At 53.0% G+C, this 17,821-nt stretch overlaps 1 protein-coding gene across 1 annotated transcript; it reads right to left on the bottom strand.

Annotated features, from left to right (window-relative positions):
• Positions 1-2,707: 2,707 nt before the first annotated feature.
• On the bottom strand, positions 2,708-4,162 carry CUNH11orf96 (chromosome unknown C11orf96 homolog). Its single transcript, XM_011356850.2, has one exon. It carries the CDS (start codon positions 3,709-3,711, stop codon positions 3,340-3,342), a length of 372 nt encoding a protein of 123 aa, XP_011355152.1. The 5' UTR covers positions 3,712-4,162; the 3' UTR covers positions 2,708-3,339.
• Positions 4,163-17,821: the final 13,659 nt, after the last annotated feature.

Below are 17,821 nucleotides of genomic sequence, written 5' to 3'. Positions count from 1 at the left end.
TCTCCCCGCCAAAGCCCATTCTCCAGAGCACTCTCCATCTCACCCTCCCTCCCTCCCACTCTCTATGGGCCCCCTCTCTCTCCGAGGGTGGCCCTTGTTCTTCCTGGTCTCTTGGCATTTTCTGGCTCCTGATTCTCTCTGCATTTCCCCATCTCTCCATGTATCCAGAGTTTCCCTGCCTCCCCTAGGGCCTCGTTCCTCTCCATCTTTCTGGTTCTCATGCTCTCTTGCTCCCTCAGCCCATGGCTCTCCCTCATTTTCCTTCTCTTCCACCGTTTGGCCTCCCAGCCCAGCCCAGCCCAGCCGCCTCCTTGGAGCTATGTACTGCCTTGGAACGCCTTCAAGCCACAGGGAAGAATTGAGCCCCAGGAGTTCAGAGGGACCTCAGAAGAGCCCCCTCCCACCTCTCTTCCTTCCTCTTCTGTGCAGGGCACAAATGTTCAGAACCAGAGAGCACCCCAGACTAGCCTGCTGCCAACGCTGCAGCGTCCCAGCCTCGCCCCCGTCACCCAGTCCCTTTCTATCCATGTCACTGCCTCTTCCAAATTCCTTTCTACATCCAGCCATTAGAACTAACTGCCAGTTATAGGCAAAACTAAGAAACTGGGACAAACAGGACATCGCTTTTATGCCAAAGAGTGGGGAATTAGCTTAATTAAAAGTAGAACATTTATTCAATAGAATAATTTAAAAACAAACCAAGAAGTAGGCAAGATGGGCATCGATCTTCCTCATTGCTCCCTTACTCATTTTAACCCAACAAACATTTCGGAAGCACCGACTCAGTGCTGGGTCGTGCCAGCAGCTGAGTGGGAACTGAAGTTGTGGGATGTGGTCTTACAACAACCCCTGGATACTGGCCAGGCTGAGCCAAGGAAGCTGTGGAAAGTGCTCCTGGCAGGCCGGAGAAAGAGGCTCTCCAGCAGAAAGAAAGGTATTGGCAGGTTTGTGGTGCCCAGAGGGGAGACGCCCAAGCCAGGATCTCAGGCCTACAACATGTGACACTGTGAGGAAGGTTTGGGACCCAGCTCTTGAACACTAGAAACAGGAGCTACTACTAAAAATGTCAGATAACATGGAGGTGGGGAGAGTAAAATGAGGGAAGAGAATGGGGGTATAAGGTTTCATTTTCACCCCAAAGAGCTCAAACCAGCATAGCCATGGCAGCTACAGAGGCTGGAATCAAAGTATCCATCCACAGCTGCCTCACCAGGCTGTGGCCTTTGCAGGTAAACACCTTCTGTCATGCACCATGTCTCCCCCTCCCCCCCCCCACCCCTAATGGAACTGACTGTCCCAGCGGACTGACTGCCATGGCCAATGTGTTTCCAGGGGCTAGGACAGCACCAAAGACCCCAGTCTCCGAGGCCCTGGGCCTGTCTTCCTCTCTTTGAGCCAGTGAGAAGGACATTCTTTCAGGCCCTGTGGGTTCTATTTTTCTTTCTTTTTCATGTCTTCTGCTCTCTCCTTTTCTGCAGAGCCCAGGGCTACAAGAGGTGCAGTGTGAAGAGCGAAAAGCTGTTCAGATCCTCTGCCTGGCGGAGCCGAGCATCAGCCCCCACCACCAGAGGGCACCGGAGCACAGAAACAGGACAACCTGGAGAGAGAGGAGTAGGAAAAGCACCCAAGCTCTCCACGCTCCTCTGGGCTACTCAGCCTGGCATGGCCGTCAAATCTGGAGTAAGCCTAGAGGGGCGGGCTGGTAGGGGACTCAAGCGTGGGGTCCTGCCCTCCTCAACCAAATGTTGTTTATTACCCCATCACCACCTGCTGCCCGGTGGTCCTGTTACACGCGAACCTGTTTAGGGTGGAGACAGGGATGCCAGGCAGCTGCCGGAAAGCACTGTCAAGACAGAGCCATGTAATGGAAGGAGCCCTGGACAGTCAGGAGATCTGGCTGCACCTTTGACACTACTTTCCATGTGACAATTCCCTCGCTACTAGGTTTGTTTTCTCATTTGTAAACAAAGGGGGCGGGGAGACTCCGTGCTTCTCCAGAGCCCTTGAGTTCTGACCAAAGATATGCCCCACCCTCCCTGCGGAACCTTGAAGAGGGCAAAGGGGAGGGTTGGATCAGCGAACCGAAAACAACGGCTATTTGCGCCCCAGAAAAGGGTCGCAGGCACTCCTCTGAATCAGCGCAGGGGGCTCAGGCCCTCACCTGCAGGTACAGTGAGGACACACCCACATCCTCACCAAGCTTGGGCAGGCTCCAGACCCTCCCTCGCATCCCACCACCCAAATATCCCTGCCCGGATCTCCCTCCGCTGGCTTAGACATCTCCCCACCCGCCACCAGGAAAGGGCGTGGAGCAAGTAGGGTCTTCTGGGGTAGGTGTGGGGCGATGACCCTGACCTGGCCTCTCTGAGAGGCCAGCTACACCCAGGAGGGGGCTCTCTGTCCTCATAGCCCCGACCTCCGCCTCACCAGTGGCTTCGCTCCATCCCGGACGCCAACGATGCGGAACAGTCCAGGGAGGCAGGAGCGCTCTGGGCTGGGTCTGGATCCACTCGGGGAGGCGGGCCATGGATCCAGGGCACTGGGGACTGTGGCCTCGTTCCAGTGACTGACGCTAGTGTAGTTACCTCCACCCGGGGATCCCTGGCCTCCCATTCCAGCGACATCCTTACCCCACATACCAACCACCCCCCCCCCCGCAACTTGGGAGCCTGGACCCCCAAGGTTCAAGAAGTCAAGAACCTGGAGATATGCAGTGTGCAAATATATTGACTTTATTTAGTCTCCGATCGGGAGCCTCACAGACATATCCAGGTAAAAAGATTGTTAAATAAACGCCGTCGGCCATCGCAATGCAAAAATAAATATCAATCCTCCGGTCGCAGCAGCAGCTGCACTGCACCCCAAGTCCCATCAGCCGCGCCTAACGTTATAAAAGTATTCAGCGAGAGTATATCTGCGTGAGTGTGAACGGGTGTGCGCCGGGGGGCACGGTGGTGGAGCGGTGTGCAAAGTCGGAGTTGCATCCCATCGGACAAGGGAGTGGAGCAGCTCTTCAGGAAGCCCTGAGGACACGGGCGACTGAGCGGGGAGCCTCCCCGCGCACACTCACGGCAGAGTTCGTACTAGGAAGAGTTAAAAAATAAACATTTACAAGGGCAAAGAAAGCGGCCCGTCCCTGGCGCCCCCGCGCGCTCGGACCCAGGACTGGCGCAGCTCTGGGCGCACCGACCAGTTCACAGTCCGGCCGGAGTCCAAGCACGCGAGGGCGGCGGTCCCCAGTCCTCGGGGGTCTCTGTAATGCAGACCCTCTTGGGGTTCGCTCGCTACTTCCCCCGCGGGCCGCCGAGGCGCCCGAGTCCCCGCTGCCGGCAGCGCCTCTCACAGGGCCGAGTCGGAGTCGCTGGAGTCCAGGCTGTTCCTCAGTTTGCAGCTGCTGAGCTGCTCCCTCTGCAGCGACAGGCTCTGCGTGCTGCGGCGCAGACACTCCAGGCTCTGCAGGAACGACTTCTTGGCCTTCTCCTCCTCCATGGGGGACACCCCCTCCTCTTCCACCTCCTGGATCTCATCGAAGGTCACCGGCTGCGTCTTGAAGCGGGACTGGCGCGGCCGCCGCAGCCGGCCCTTGCCCTTGGTCAGCTTGGCCGGCCGCACCGGCTGCGGGAACTCGTCAGCCAAGCACATGAAGTGCGGCATCACTGCTTGGTAGCTGGAGCAGATGCCCATCAGCTCGCCCGGCTTGGTGGCCGCCATGGCGTTGCCGGAGTCTTCGGGGCCGGGCGGCGGGGCGGCGGGGCTCTCCGGGGACGGGGACGGCCGCTGCGCCGGGACCCCCCGGGAGGCAGCAGCCTGGGGCTCGCCGGGCGGGGGATCCAAATCTGCTGCGGGGTGGCGGTGGCCCTCGCGGGCCGTGTCGTTGCTCCTCGGGAGGGCGGGCTGGTGGGCCCGTCGGGGAGCGCGGAGCGCGGGGCTCTGGGGGCGCGGCTCCGCGGCAGTCTGAGGGGCTCGCCGCCGATGCTGTCGCCGTCTGGCCCACGGCGCCGGGCCCGCAGCTTATATAGCCGGCTCCTGCCCACACGGCTGTGAGCTCGGATGACAGCGAATGCCATTTAAAGCGTGTGCGCCCCGCGCCCTTCCGCCTGACGTCGCCCCGCCACTCTGGGAAAGTAACGGCCCTTTTCCCGATGCCTCCCGCCCCCCACCAACCCCGCTCCCCGCTCCGGAAGGCAGGCCCCGCCCGCGGGGGTTCCGGGAGCATCTGAAGCTCCGAAGCACGTGGCGCAGCGGGGGCGGCAGGGGAGCTGGGGTCCTGAAATGTCACTACCCATTCTAGGATAGCCAGTTCTGTACCAACTATGATGGCCGCGGGGGCACAGGTCCCCCTTACCCACCCCCTAATCTCAGAGGCGCAGTTAAGCCGCTGGTTATTCTGCCTCGGGTTCTGAGCGCGTGGGGGTGGGGGTGGGGCGCCGAGGGGGGTGTTCGTAGCATATTTGGTAGAGGCAGCTCCAGGCTGTCCTTGTAGTGTGGACAGCCAGGGCACCCAGCTTCCCAGAACTGAGTTCGAAGGAAGAGTTGGGTTTCTCTGATCGATCCCTGCCACCGCCCTCCACCCCCGTACAAACACAAATAAAAACACAGAGGCACGCAGAAATACAGACACGACCTATTATTCCATTACAGTTCTTCTCTTCCCTAGATGGCTTCTCTATGTTTGTCTCCTTACTACCTCCACCCCACCAAGTCTTGAGGTCACCCCCATTCATGTTCAGAAGGATGGCGCTTAGATATGGCACCACCACCACCAACAACAAGGACAACTGCCATCTGGAGAGCTGCACTCCAAGCCAGCCAGTGAGCTTCATTTTACATATATTATCCTATTTAATTTTCATAACCACCCCGTGAGGTAACAGGTACTCTCCCAATGGAGGCACATAACTGATGGACTCTGTAAGGCCAACTCCAGAGTCCATACTCTATAGTCCCCTGCTAAGGGTTGATACCCACCAGTGCCCCTGGGGCTTCTAAAAGCAGGTCCCCTGCCATATTCCCCAACTTCCCAGGGGAAACTGTGAGCACTGTCCTGAGGTGCTGAGGCCCGCAGACACTCAGCATGGGGCACTGGGAAGGGAGGGCCTCAGTGGGATTTGGCCTCCGTTCTGCCTGTAGCTATTCAACGAAGATTTGAGAACCTACTGTGTACCAGCTCCTGCCCTCACAGAAGTTACATTTAAGGGAGGGAGAGGGACAGACAATAAACACAGAAACAGGAATATGTGCTGTGGGTGGCGTGATAAGGATGCAGCTGGAGTGATGTGCAGAGGGGACGGCCAGGAAAGGCTTCTCAGAGTGGGTGATATTTAAGGCAACGCCCGAAGGACAATAACACTTCAAAGTGCTTAATATGTGCCATGCTGACATACTTTTTATGCATTAACTCTATGTGTTAACTATTGTATTTAATCCTTCCAGCAACCCTGGGAAACAAGCACTTTTCTTATCACCATTTACAGATAGGAAAACCAAGGCACAGAGAAGCTAAGCAACTTGCCCCAAGGTCACACAGCTAATAAGCAGCAGAGCTGAGATTCAAACCCAGGCAGGCGACTTAGCTCCTAAGCCCTCTCTCTTCTCCACTATTTGCCCTGTAAAGAACAAAGAAGGAACCAGCATGGGCCCAAGTGGGAGGAGAGCATTTCGGGCAGAGGGAACCCCAGTGCAAAGGTCCTACGGCAGGAACAAGCTTGGCTCATTTGGGAACACCAAGAAAGCCCGTGTGGCTAAAGCAGAGAGATAAGAGGCATGAGAAGTAGGGACAGTCACAGAAGGCTCTGACGACCATGTTAAAGAGACAGCATTTTACTCTCGAGGCAATGGAATGACACTGGAGGGTTCTGAGCAGGGGAGCTACAAGCTCTAATTTATGTTTTTAAAAGCTCCCTGTGGCTGCCATGTGGAGAGTAGACTGGAAAGGGACCAGGGAAAAGGCAGGGAGTCCGCTTAGAAGACTGTCCCATGACTCCAGATATAAGACACTGAAAACTTGGATTAGGGTGAAGACAGTGAAGACATAGGGAAATGGTCAGATTTGTCTGAAGAGAGAATGGAGAGAATTTGCAATGGGTTGGATTGGGGTGGTGCGGAATCGATGCTGACTCTCATGTATTTGGCCGGAGCAAGTATAGGATGGTGGTGCCCTGGACTCCAGGGGAATGTTGGGAGGAAGAAGAGGCTGGGAAGGGGAAGCCACTGTGGAGTCTGCTAGCTGTGCATCAAAATCCACCATCCACCGGGGTGCGGCCTGGAATGCTCATATCAGAACTAGATTACGTGAGAGAAAAATTACTTTCTATAATCTTAAAGCCACTGTATTTTAGAGTTCCTTTCGATCGCAGCTTAGCAATATGATCATGCAGCACTTAACAATGCGGATCTGTTCTGAGAAATGCGTCATTAGGCTATTTTGTCGTTGTGCAAACGTCATAGAGTACACTTACACACACCTACTGCACACACGTAGGCTATGTGATGTAGCCTATTGCTCCTAGGCTACAAGCCTGTGCAGCAGGATACCAGACAAAACAACATGAGATTAAATCAGCACAAGAGAAAAATGATGCATCGAGACTCGGTAAACACAAGGCGTATGAGGCTGCAGCTGGCGTAACGCAGCATGCCATTCTACAGCGAACGTTCGTCTTTATAAGTAGAAAGAGTACACTCTAAAATAATGATAAAAAGTATACTATACTGAATACGTAAGCCAGTAACAAAGTTGTTTATTATCATTATTATGTATTATGTACTGTACATAATCGTATGTGCTATACTTTTACGTGACTGGCAGCACAGTAAGTTTGCGCCCGCATCACCACAAACATCTGAGGAATGGGCTGGTGCTCCAACACTGTGATGGCTATGACGTCAGTAGGTAATAGGGATTTTTCAGCTCCATTATAATCTTATGGGACCGCTGTAACATACACAGTCCCTTGTTGACTGAACATCGTTATGTGGCACATGACTGTACTCTCATTCACAAACTGGTGCCAAAAATGGGAAGCTGCTATGTATAAAAGCCCTAAAATATGTGTCATTGTCTTAGCCTATAGGTGGTGAGCAATACAGAAATAAACATTGGAGGATGGAAAGCTGGTGACCCTTGTTACGCTGTGACGAAACGTTTATTAGAAACATTACCTGTAATAATTTTGAATACAGACCACATACTTATAATTCGAGAAACATGGTTAGAAAGAGTTGAAAACATTTGGATATGTTGGCTGTTTATGTTGCTTTTAGTAAGATATTACAAGAAAGAGGTTAGCTAGTTTGCCAGAATAGATGGACAGAAACAGCGAGTCCAGAAAACTGATGTCCTCAGGGTTGGAAAAACCAACTGGTTTTGTCCAAAGAGTGGGAGATCAGACTGTTGGGGCTCAGAGCCTCTCTCAAAGCCTGTCTATTAGTCCAAACATTATGCCAAACAAAGCCTTCACTCCTGTGTCAAAGCACATTGGGGTTGTTGCCTTGTCATCCAAGTCTATTATTTCACACATCCTTAGGGGAATTTTCATTTAAAACCACAGAGAAAGAGATTGGTTGGGCAAGGCAGACAGACTTAGTGACTGTCAAGAAAGAAACTTTGGGTATGGTCACTGGTACATGGAACTAACTAGAAGTGGACAGACCCGAAGCCTACTAAGTTTCCGAAGGATAGGTATTACCAACAAATTTGCAGGCCTGGACTTGAAATGTCCATGACTGTTCCAGCCCAAATAAGTGCCCAAGGAGGATAGATTTCAACACCCTCTTGGGTGTTCATGGAAAGCGACAGACAAGGAGTTTCTCAAAGGGCAAAGGCAAGGGCCAGGGAGATACAGGATGAGGCATAACCCCCAGAGAACCCCTTCCACCCCCAGGGCAGAGAAGGCCTCATTGTTCTAGAGGGTGAACTGTGGTGGAGGCTGGAGCTGTCTGTCCATCCAGGGTCACATTTCCCGACTTCCCTTGCAGCTAGGTGCGGCCGTATGTCTAAATTCTCACCTGTGGAATGTGAGCAGAACTGATATGTTTAACTTCTGCCTCAGTTGCTTAAGAGGAAATTCCTGCCATAGACTTCCATGTCTTCCCCTCACATCGGCTGGAAGAATGATAACCAGAGAAAGCCTGGAAGCTTCGTGTTAAAGATAGAGGTACTATCATTCATCTGGGCCCCTAAACGACCCTGTTTTGCTGAGCAACCTATCAGCCTGAAACACATCTCTTGGAGCTGCCATATGAGAGAGCAGTCGAGTGAATATTTTTAAACTACTCTAATTTCAGGTCTCTATTATATTGACTGAGCATTATCCTAACCAAGAGAAGCATTAGACATCCAAGTAGAGAGTTCAGACAGGATACTGGAACTCGGGACAGGTGAGGGATGGAGGTATAAGTCTGGGAGCCATCAGGGTACAGCCCGCCTTCCAAACAGAAAAGGGCTGGGACCAGCCGACAATGGGAGGACAGTGAGACAGTTAAGGGCTCAGAGAAGCAACGTTCAACAGGACAACATGTCAGAATCCAAGAGAAGGATGTTTCTAGAAGGAGGGAGACTATTAGAGTGGGAGACCAGAGATGAGTCCTCGCTTGGCTTTCCCTGAATTTACTGTGTGGCCTGGGGTAAAGCACTTGACTCTCTGTGTTGCTCCAGTGCTCCTTCCTCAGAGCCACCTATTTAAGGTTGTCCCTCAGTCACTCTCTCTCTTTTTTCTTCCTAGCATATTTACTACTATCTCAAAGGCCTTCTCATTACTTTGTTCCCATCAGTGTTGTCTGCCTTCCCCACTGGACTGTATCGGCAAATGCATTTCCCCAGCAGCCAGGCCAGTGCTGGCACACAGCAGGAGCTCATGCTTCCTGTGGAATGTGCCACCCCCAAACCTGCTCCCCCTCCTCCACCCCCCCTGATCGCGCCCCCATGGCTCCTGGCAGCCAGTGAGGGGGCTTTACCATCTCTACTGGGGCTTCCTTCCCAACACATACAGCGCCTCCAGACCCAAACTCCCAGGCTGGGGACTGGGGTACCCTAGCTCATTCCTCTCAGCTTCCCTGGCCCAGGAAGGTAAAACAGGGAAAGGAGGCCTGTGCTTCACAGCCAGGGGTCCCAAGTCAGCAGTGAGATCAGACGCCCCTCACTTCCGCCCCTCTTGGAAGTCTGGCTTTGGCCCTGCTCACAGGGAGCCTTGGGGAGGAGGCAAGGGGAGGGTGAAGAGATGAACACCTCCCCTCAAGGCTGGGACCTGAGCTCCACACTGCCTGGATTCCTGGCGCCACCGCTGACCTTCTCCATCCGCAGAGCATCTCACGGGCCAGCCCCAACGTGTCTGTGCCTCTGGAAAGAGTCAGCTGAGGGCTGCTACCAGGCTAGAAGGCAGATCTAGATTCTAACCCCATTCTGCCACAGGCTCTTTCTGTGATGTTGGGCAGACCGCACACCCCGAGACTAGTTTCTGCACCTCAGAGCATAATGCCCCTGGGAGTCGATGTTTACTGTATGCAAAGCACCTAGCATAGTGCCCAGCATGTCTTAAGCATGAGATACCTGTTCCTTTTGTTTTCATTATCTCGTGCCCAAACCTACACAACCCCCAACATGGTTGAGAAGATGTCAGGAAAGGTGCCAAGAAGCTCCTGCTCCAGAGGGCATTTGGGGGTTTCGGTGGCTTATTCTTTCTCCCTGACTCACAGTGTAAAAGAGGAAGCCAGACAGAGCGATGTCAAGCTCCAAGTAGTGTCTCCAGGCGCGGAATTTCAGGGGAGTCGCTGTGGGTGTTACTGCCGGCACCCAAAGGTGGTTCTAGGGAGCTTCACTGGATGTCAGCCTCTTTGAGCAGATGCCTCATACACACGCCTACCTTCCCCCAAAGGCCCAAGGGCCAGTGCCTTCCCCTCTGTAGGGTTTATGGAGCACGAGAGCCAGTGAGAACGCAGGTGGGAGGCGGAGTGGGCAGATCCGGGAAGGATGGGCCCTGGGGTGCTAGGGCCCACCCAGGCATCAGGGCCTGGTTCCTGCTGACCTCTGGACTTGCTGAGTGCGCGGGGTCAATGCTGCTTTTTCCAGGACATGCTAAATGGCCTACGCTGGCCTCCCTGGTTCAGGGGCTAGTAAAGGGGATACAAGATGGCTTCTCTTTCTCAGAAGGCTTGTGGTCCTGGGACTACAGAGGGGGACATTGAAATGTCATATGTTGAACACCTACTATGTGCTGGCACTGTGCCAAAGATGCTTGGCACATGCCTCACCTAAGTCATCTTCAAGGCCTCCTTTTAGGGGGACCTTAGCATCACTCTCGTTTTACAGATGACAACTCAGGGTGCTTTGTAGCTTACCAGGGTCACCCTCAGTGCTAAGTGCTGAAGCTGGCACTCACAGCCAAGTCTGCCTGACTCGGAAATCGGTGCTCATCACTTGGCACCACCCCATCTTACTGTCCCTCTGAAGTGACGAGAAGTCAAACACCTAGGCTGCAGTATCAGCTCCATCGCCCACATACTCTGTGGCCTTTGAGCCAGCTGCTTCCCATCTCCGAGCCTCAGTTTCCCCACCTGTGAAGTAAAGAGGCTAGACTCTGATTTGCTGGGGGCCCCTCCGGCTCTAGCATTCTAGATCCTTAGGAGGATGCGGGGATGAAGGGACCCATTCACAGGAAGTAAATGCTTCCTCTTGGGCCAGAGAGTGGCAGGCAGCCCGGGCTGAGGCTGCGGGGGAGGCTCGCCTCCATGGAGGGTCTGCTGGGGGAGCAGATGGGGAAGGAAGGTGGCAACAGACAAGCGAGGGGCTTGTGCCACCACCTCCTCCACCATCTCCACCCACACTTTGGCTTTTGGGCAGAGCCAGGGTTTAAAAAAAGCAACACCAGTTCTTCAGCTATTAGCAGGGCTTTGTTTCCAAGGGAGCCTGTGGTCCCCGGGCCGGGTCGGGTGGGAGCAGGGATGCCCTGTCCATTCTGGGATGCAGACAGGCAGGGAGCCATGGGCAACCAGGTGGGAAGAACCAGTGGGGCAGTTCTGTTCACAGGTACTGCCCTGCTTCCTGGGGGTGGTGGTGGGTGGGGAGGAAACAAGAAGGTCAGGCCCCTTTCCTGTGGCTGCTCTGCCACCCTGGCACAGATCTACTGCCAGCTAGAAGCCTCAGTCAGCTGACTATCCTTCAAACTTACCCAGAAGTCTCCCCAGAAACTTTTTTCGAACTTACAGAGAAGTCTCTCTCGGGCCTCCAGGGGCTGAGTGAGGTGGTGGTTATTCTACACGTTGCCGTTTGGGTCAACGTGAACTTTGAGCCTATTTGGCCCAGCCACTGTGTGTGCATGCATTCAGATGGAGATGGAATGAGGATGTAAATACGGCATAAGGGGTGGGTAATGGTCAGCAGCAAACGATGTCCGTGGCAGGGAAGCAGCAGGGCCTTTCCTGGTGGTCCTGCCTCCTGGCCTCACCCTCGCCTCCTGCTGGAGCCCACTCTATATCCCAATGAGCCCTCCACACAAAGCCAGTGTCTTTAGCATCCTACCAACTGCTCCTGCCTCACTCTGAATTAGCACTTCGTCTGGTACAATTGCGAGCAAAAGTGTTTTGATAATTTTCCTGGAGGGTTGCCATGACAATCTCCAGCAAGCTCCAAGAGCGGGTGTCTGTGTGCACAGGGAGGAGAGAGACAGAGAGGAAGAGAGTCCAAGAGACTCAGAAAGGGGGAGACAGAAAGGGAGAGGATCCAGGGAGACCCCTGTCAAGTCAGACCTTCAGCCTCCACCGGCCCCGCCCTGGTGGCCCCATTCATGCCTCCATGAGCTCACTGCCTAATCTCGGCCTGACTGTATGCGTGTAATGGGAGACCAGCTGCTGGCAGGCAGGCTGCCAGAGCTGGCATGGCAGGGCTGGCCCCACCAGGGGAGGTACCCTGGCAACCCCCACTCCCAGGATGAGCCCCAGGAACACTAGGCTAGAGTGGGGGCAGAGGGATTCTTGGGCACTCAGAGAGAGCCAGAGCTCAGGGAAACCTCTGCCTGGCCTGTGGGCCTGGCTATGCTGACGGGATCAATGCAAGTGCCTTTCCTAGCCAAGGGCTGCTCCCTGGACAGCTTTGACAGCCTAGGGTCTGCCGCTCAGTCCTTCCCATGTGCTTTCTTGCAGGCCTGAGGGTCCCTCTCCCGGGGACACTGGTCTGAGAACACTAAGGATAAGGATAAAATCCCACAACTTGTGGCTCCTGAGCTTTGCAAGGTCATTTCCCTTCTGTGACTTCAGCAAAGCAGGAATATCTCTGCCGTCTTTTGGGATAAGGCCAGAGGAGCCTAGAGAGGAGAGGGTGCTAGATGAGGTCACACAGCAAACAACAAGGTGGGGGCAGAATAAGGATGAAACCCAGTCCTGGTCTTTGCCCCAGCCTCGCTGGCCTCGGGGAAGCCAGGTTCTGTGGAATGGGTCCATCTGGTACTACCCGCTCAAATATGGACAGGGAAATGGGCCCAGAGACATTCCCCCAGCTAGTAAGTAAGACATTTCACTGCCTCTACTGAACCACGGGCCTGCTCCACGTGTTCCATAAACAAGCCCCAGGGACTTATTTATGTTCCAAGGTTAAAGTGTCAGCCTCTGCCTTGGAAGGGGAGTCTTCTGGTTGTTGGCAAAACAGAGCAGAGGGCAGCTGGAGCTGGCCAGGAACAAAGAGGCAAAGAGGTCAGAGGCCTTCCCAGGCACTGCCAAGTCCCGGCTGCGGAAGGCAGCCTGGTAAAGGGCCTTCTGGCCTGTGCTGCTGGAGTTATGTGGTCTTAGGCAAGTCATTTCGGCTATCAAACCACAGTTTCTACAGCTATTAAGAGCCAATGTGCACAGGAGCCCTCAGAGAAACTTGCTGTCCGTGTTCTGGGGAGCAGCTGCCCCAGAACAGCGGTCCCTGACGATGGAGGAACTCTCCCGCCTGTCTCCAGCTTGGCTCAGATCCACCTTTCAATTATTTAACATCATAGGGGAGGGAGAACCAAAAAGAAGGTGCTATGTCTCATGAAGCCCACAAAGATGGCTTTCACACAGCCTTGGTAATGGGTAACGGCATGAGAATAAGCAAACAGCATCCTAAGACTGCCCGCTTGAATACCCTGGTTCTGGTGTTTGCTAGAAAGTTCTTCTCACTATCCTGTGATTATGAAAGTCTTACACCTGCCCCATCCTTCTCCCAGGGTGGTGGTTATAAGGATCAAACTTGATGATTTATAAGAACATTCTGAGGTAAAATTTGCCCTGTAGGAGGGTGAAATTTTAAATGGATTCCAAGAAATTAGAGTCAAAAGATGCCATGTCATGTAATGTATTCTGAGCCCGGCCTCAAGAGAGGACACACCATCCGCCTTGTAAATTGCTGCTGGCCCATTTTGGGGGCACAAAGAGTCGTCCCAAGACCTGCCTGTCTCCCTCTCCCAGCCACGGCCTCAGGCAGCCTGGTAGACGTGAGGTGCCTGCTGTGCCTCGGTCTCTGCACAGTTTGGACACACTGGGCGGGTGGGGTTTGCTCCCAGGGAACGCAGCGTAAGGCAGGATCTCTCTGCTGCTGCCCTGCCTGTCACTGGCCCATAAAACTTATCTTCATCTTTCCTTAAGGCAGAAGCAGCTGCCATTTCTCCAGCCGTTCCCTCAGAAGGACACACAAGGAAATGGGATTTAAAGCAGAATGGGTTTATACCGAGCACCTGTGTTATACCAGTCACCAGCACACAACACTTTGTACCTATCCTCACACCCTTAAGTTTATCCTCCAAGACAGGTGTTATCGTCATCAAGCTTCAGTTGAGGCCATATGCTCAGAGATGGTAGGGAACTTTCCCAAGGCCACACAGCCAAGCAAAGATGGAGCTGGGATTTGATCCCAGGTCCACTGGTTGCCAAAGTTCTTCTCATCCATCAGCAGCTCCCACAAGGGTGACTCTTGGACCTGTCCAAGGAGGGGTTCAGTGGTAGGACAGACAGGGTGAAGAGGGCTAGGCCTGGGGAAGAGTCTGGAATTCTATCTGGGAGCTAAGCTTCCCTTCCCAACAAACTTTTCCAGAGAGAAGACTGGTGTCCTCTGCAGTAGAGTCAGGGTGTGGTGGGGAGGGGCATGTAGATGATATCTAAACCCACTCCTTTCTCCAAGGTGATGGCAGGAGAAGGCACGGGTCCCTCTCCACTCATGGATGTCCCAGAACTTGACACAGAACACGCAGCACACAGCCAGACAGCGGCTGAGTCAGGACCTTACCTCGTGCGTGGGGCTGGAGGGCTCTAGGAGCAGCATGCTCTCCAGCAACGTGGTCTCCTGACCACACCTTTGCTCAAGAGCCTCAGGCATCTGAGATTGGAAACCACTGTTTATAGATACAAAGGAGAAAACCACCGAGGCTCAGCTGACGGGGTTTGTGGGGCCAGAGGAAATGGAATAGAACCATAGGCTGCCAGAGCAGGAGGGAACATTCCAGATGAGCTGGGTCAGTGTTTTCAGACCAAGGAGTGTGACTCATTAGTGGGCCATACAATCGGCTAGGGGGCCATGACTGGCATTTTTAAATGATGCACAAGAAAACAGAAAATATCAGAGTAACACGTGTAATAAAGTACTACTGTTTCATCAAGCTTTGGTTTTAGTTAAACGTGTGTGCGTAAACTTTCTTTCTTTCTTTTTTTTTTTTTTTTACCACGGGTTGTGTGCAATAAAGCTACAAAATACATTAAGTTGGTTCAACTCTTGTATTTTGCAGATGCGGAAACTGGGGCCAAGGTCAGGAGAAGACTTTGAGCAGGGGCCAGAGGCAGGATGAAAACACAGAAAGTCCCGATACTGGACACTACTTGCCCCAGCACTCCCAGGCTGCCTACCGGAGGCCCGATTTACTCATTTTTTAACCTTAGACACGATCAGCCTTGCCAGCTCTTATTTGTCATTCCCAGGCTAGGGTGTGTAGAACCCAGCGCTTCATCTGGAGGTGGGGTAATGGAGGGATTGTGACAGAGCTTTCCCAGGTCCTTCTTCTTCTTGGCTGTTCTTCCTCTTTCTCTGCCTCCTTGTTCTGCTCTCCACCTCCCTTGGTGGGAACACCCCACAGTCAGGTCCCTCCCGGCCCTCCCTCCCATCTTCCTCCACAGCAGCCCCTGTACAGCTGCCTCCCAGTGTCTCCCGGCCACACTGGACCCTCTCTCCCCTAAGCCCTTGTCCTAGACCTGTCTACACAGAACTCCCCCATCTGCATGGCGGTGAGATCTGCCCAGAGCTCCTGGTGAGCTGGGCCCCACCCTGTCCTCCGGGTCGGAGGGCTACTCTTTGCATCTATACATAATAGGTGAGAATAATAGCTGCCTGTCCTAAAGCAGACATACATGGTCACATTTAATTCTTACAACGAACTCCGTTTTAGAGGTGGAGGAACTCCGGCTAAGAAATTTGCCAGAGGCCACACAGCAGTAAGCGAAGGAGCTGGCTCTAGAACCAGGTCTATATGGCACCAAAATTTACACCAGAGCATTCTGGTTGGGAGAAGATGACAGCGTGGGGGAGGGGGCAAGTAGCTCCTCCGTGTTGCAACAGGGAAAGGAACGCTCCAACCCCAAGATGACAGAACAGAAGAAAGGCAACACCCACCCTCTCTCAACCCTCCCCACTCCCTTCCCCAGGAGAGGAGGACTGAGTCCTCTGATAAGGGAGCTTGAGAGAAAGAGCTGGGTTGGGGAATGGAGGATCCCTCTCCTGCCCACTTTGAGATCTGCCTGCCCACAGAGAATGTGCGTGCTGCTCAACTCCTGTGTCCCCCACCTGGGTAGGGGGGCTGGGGAGAGCCTGTGTCCACCCGCTGGAAGCAGGTCTGAGGCCCACCTCCTCCACGCCCCACCTGCAGGCTCAGTGGGGTTGGCAGTGACCCTCCTCGCAGCTGGCAGGGGCAGGGCCTGCTGTGCTCTTTCCTTGAACAGGGTGCCCCAAGGCCTGGACATGGCCAGGGAGTAGCAAGAAGCCTGACTCTGGTCATGGACATAAGCCAAGGTCTCCCATTTGGCTTTGTAGGTAATAAATGACACTGGTATTTTCACCTCCTAGCTGAGCCTTGTGTCTGTCTGTCTTCTGCTCTCACGGGAAGAAGGGGTGCTCCCATCACCAGGAAAACCAACATCTTTTTCTTCGCAACTCCCAGAGGCACCTACTGGGCCACATACACAGAGACCTCTGCTTGGGCTTCTGTCCTCGTCTCCCGCAGGTCTTCTCACCTCCAGCCCCAACTCCTCACTCCCTCCTAATAAATAAATTTCCCTAAAAGTCACCCTGTCAGCTCTCAGTGGCTTCCCACCATCAGAGCCCTCTGCCCGAGATCCCTCCCAGGCCTGATCTGGGCCCGGCTTCCTCTCTCACCGTTTCTCCTCCAGCTGAACGAACTCCCATCGCACAAGCCCCGGACAGAGCCACCTCGGCCCCCACTGCTCATGAGCCTTCTGGATATCACTTGGCAGGATCCTCCTGCCCATTCCCCGAGCGCCTCCCCACCACGTGGCCTTTCCTGACCACCACCCTAAATTACAGCTCATGTTCCTCCAACTCCTGTACACACTCACTTTGAGGACCACTCACTCCACACTCACTTTGTTATTGACGTTCTTCAAATGCGTGTCTTGTTTTCTCAACGAAGGACGCAGAATGCCACGACAATGCTAATGCTGGCTAAGATGTATGAGTGCTTGCTTACGCTGTGCGGAGAAGCGTTACAGGGTACCGAGTGCGGGGCCTGGCATGTTACTGGCACTTAAAGCATGGCCTGAGTTTCTCAGATATGCTCCACCACCGTTGGTAGGAGAATAAGCTGGCACAACCTTTCTGGAAAGGCATTTACATTATGTATTCAAGGCCTTAAATACGCATAGCCTTCCAAATCTGGGCCAGGACCCCACTTCTAGAAATGTATCCTAAGAAACAATCATAAATGTGCACAAAGGTTTAGCAACAGGACAGCTGCATAAGTGGAGGGGCTGTGCTTCCATTTCTTCAATTGTAAAAGAGGGATAAAAATAGTGTCTAGTCCATGGGCCACGGTGAGGATTAATAAATCATGAGTTAATACATACAAAGCGCTTAACGCAGTGCCGGGCACCATATTCGGGATCTATAAAAATGTTATCTCTTCTTTTCACTATTTGAATTGAGTTCTCAATGAGGCCAAGTCCTGGGCTCTTAGTCATACCACAAGCCTGCCTCCCACCATCCACTTTCACGACTTCTGAAATCAACAAAATGGTGTCTAATAGCAAAAACAACACCAACATCAACAATGGTCTAAATATCAAACACTAGGGGACTGGTTACATAATGACATACACAATACTATGTAGCCACTCAAAACCATGATATGAAACAATAGCTAATGTCATGCACCAATGCACAAAGTAAATTGTAGCCACTCGGAACCACATTATAGAACAATAACTAATGTCATGCTCCTATGTACAAAGTAAGTAGGAAAAGGCTACCAGACACTAGTGCAGTATGAAGTTATTTTTTCCCCCCCTTAAAGTACACAAATGTTTACAAAAAAATACGCTGCAAAGTATAGAGTTGTCATCTCTGGATTGTAAAGTTACAAATGATTTTCCTTTTTCATCTTTTGAAAGGTTTCTTATAAAAAAAAAACACATACTCCTTTTGTAGTTAGGAATAAAAACGAATTTTGAGCAAGAAAATAAAAGCCACACTGATTTACTTCTCTGTAGAAGCAGGGATCGTGCTGCCTTTCATATCGCCCCCACTGCACCTAACACACAGTCTCTGGACATAAAAGCCCTGGTCTCAGAATTCCAGCCTGGCAATCTCGTT

The sequence above is a fragment of the Pteropus vampyrus genome, unplaced genomic scaffold (assembly GCF_000151845.1).
Source record: "Pteropus vampyrus isolate Shadow unplaced genomic scaffold, Pvam_2.0 Scaffold31, whole genome shotgun sequence".
Taxonomy (NCBI): domain Eukaryota; kingdom Metazoa; phylum Chordata; class Mammalia; order Chiroptera; family Pteropodidae; genus Pteropus; species Pteropus vampyrus.
The sequence above is the reverse complement of the archived record's forward strand: the minus strand, read 5'-3'. Positions and strand labels throughout refer to the sequence as shown.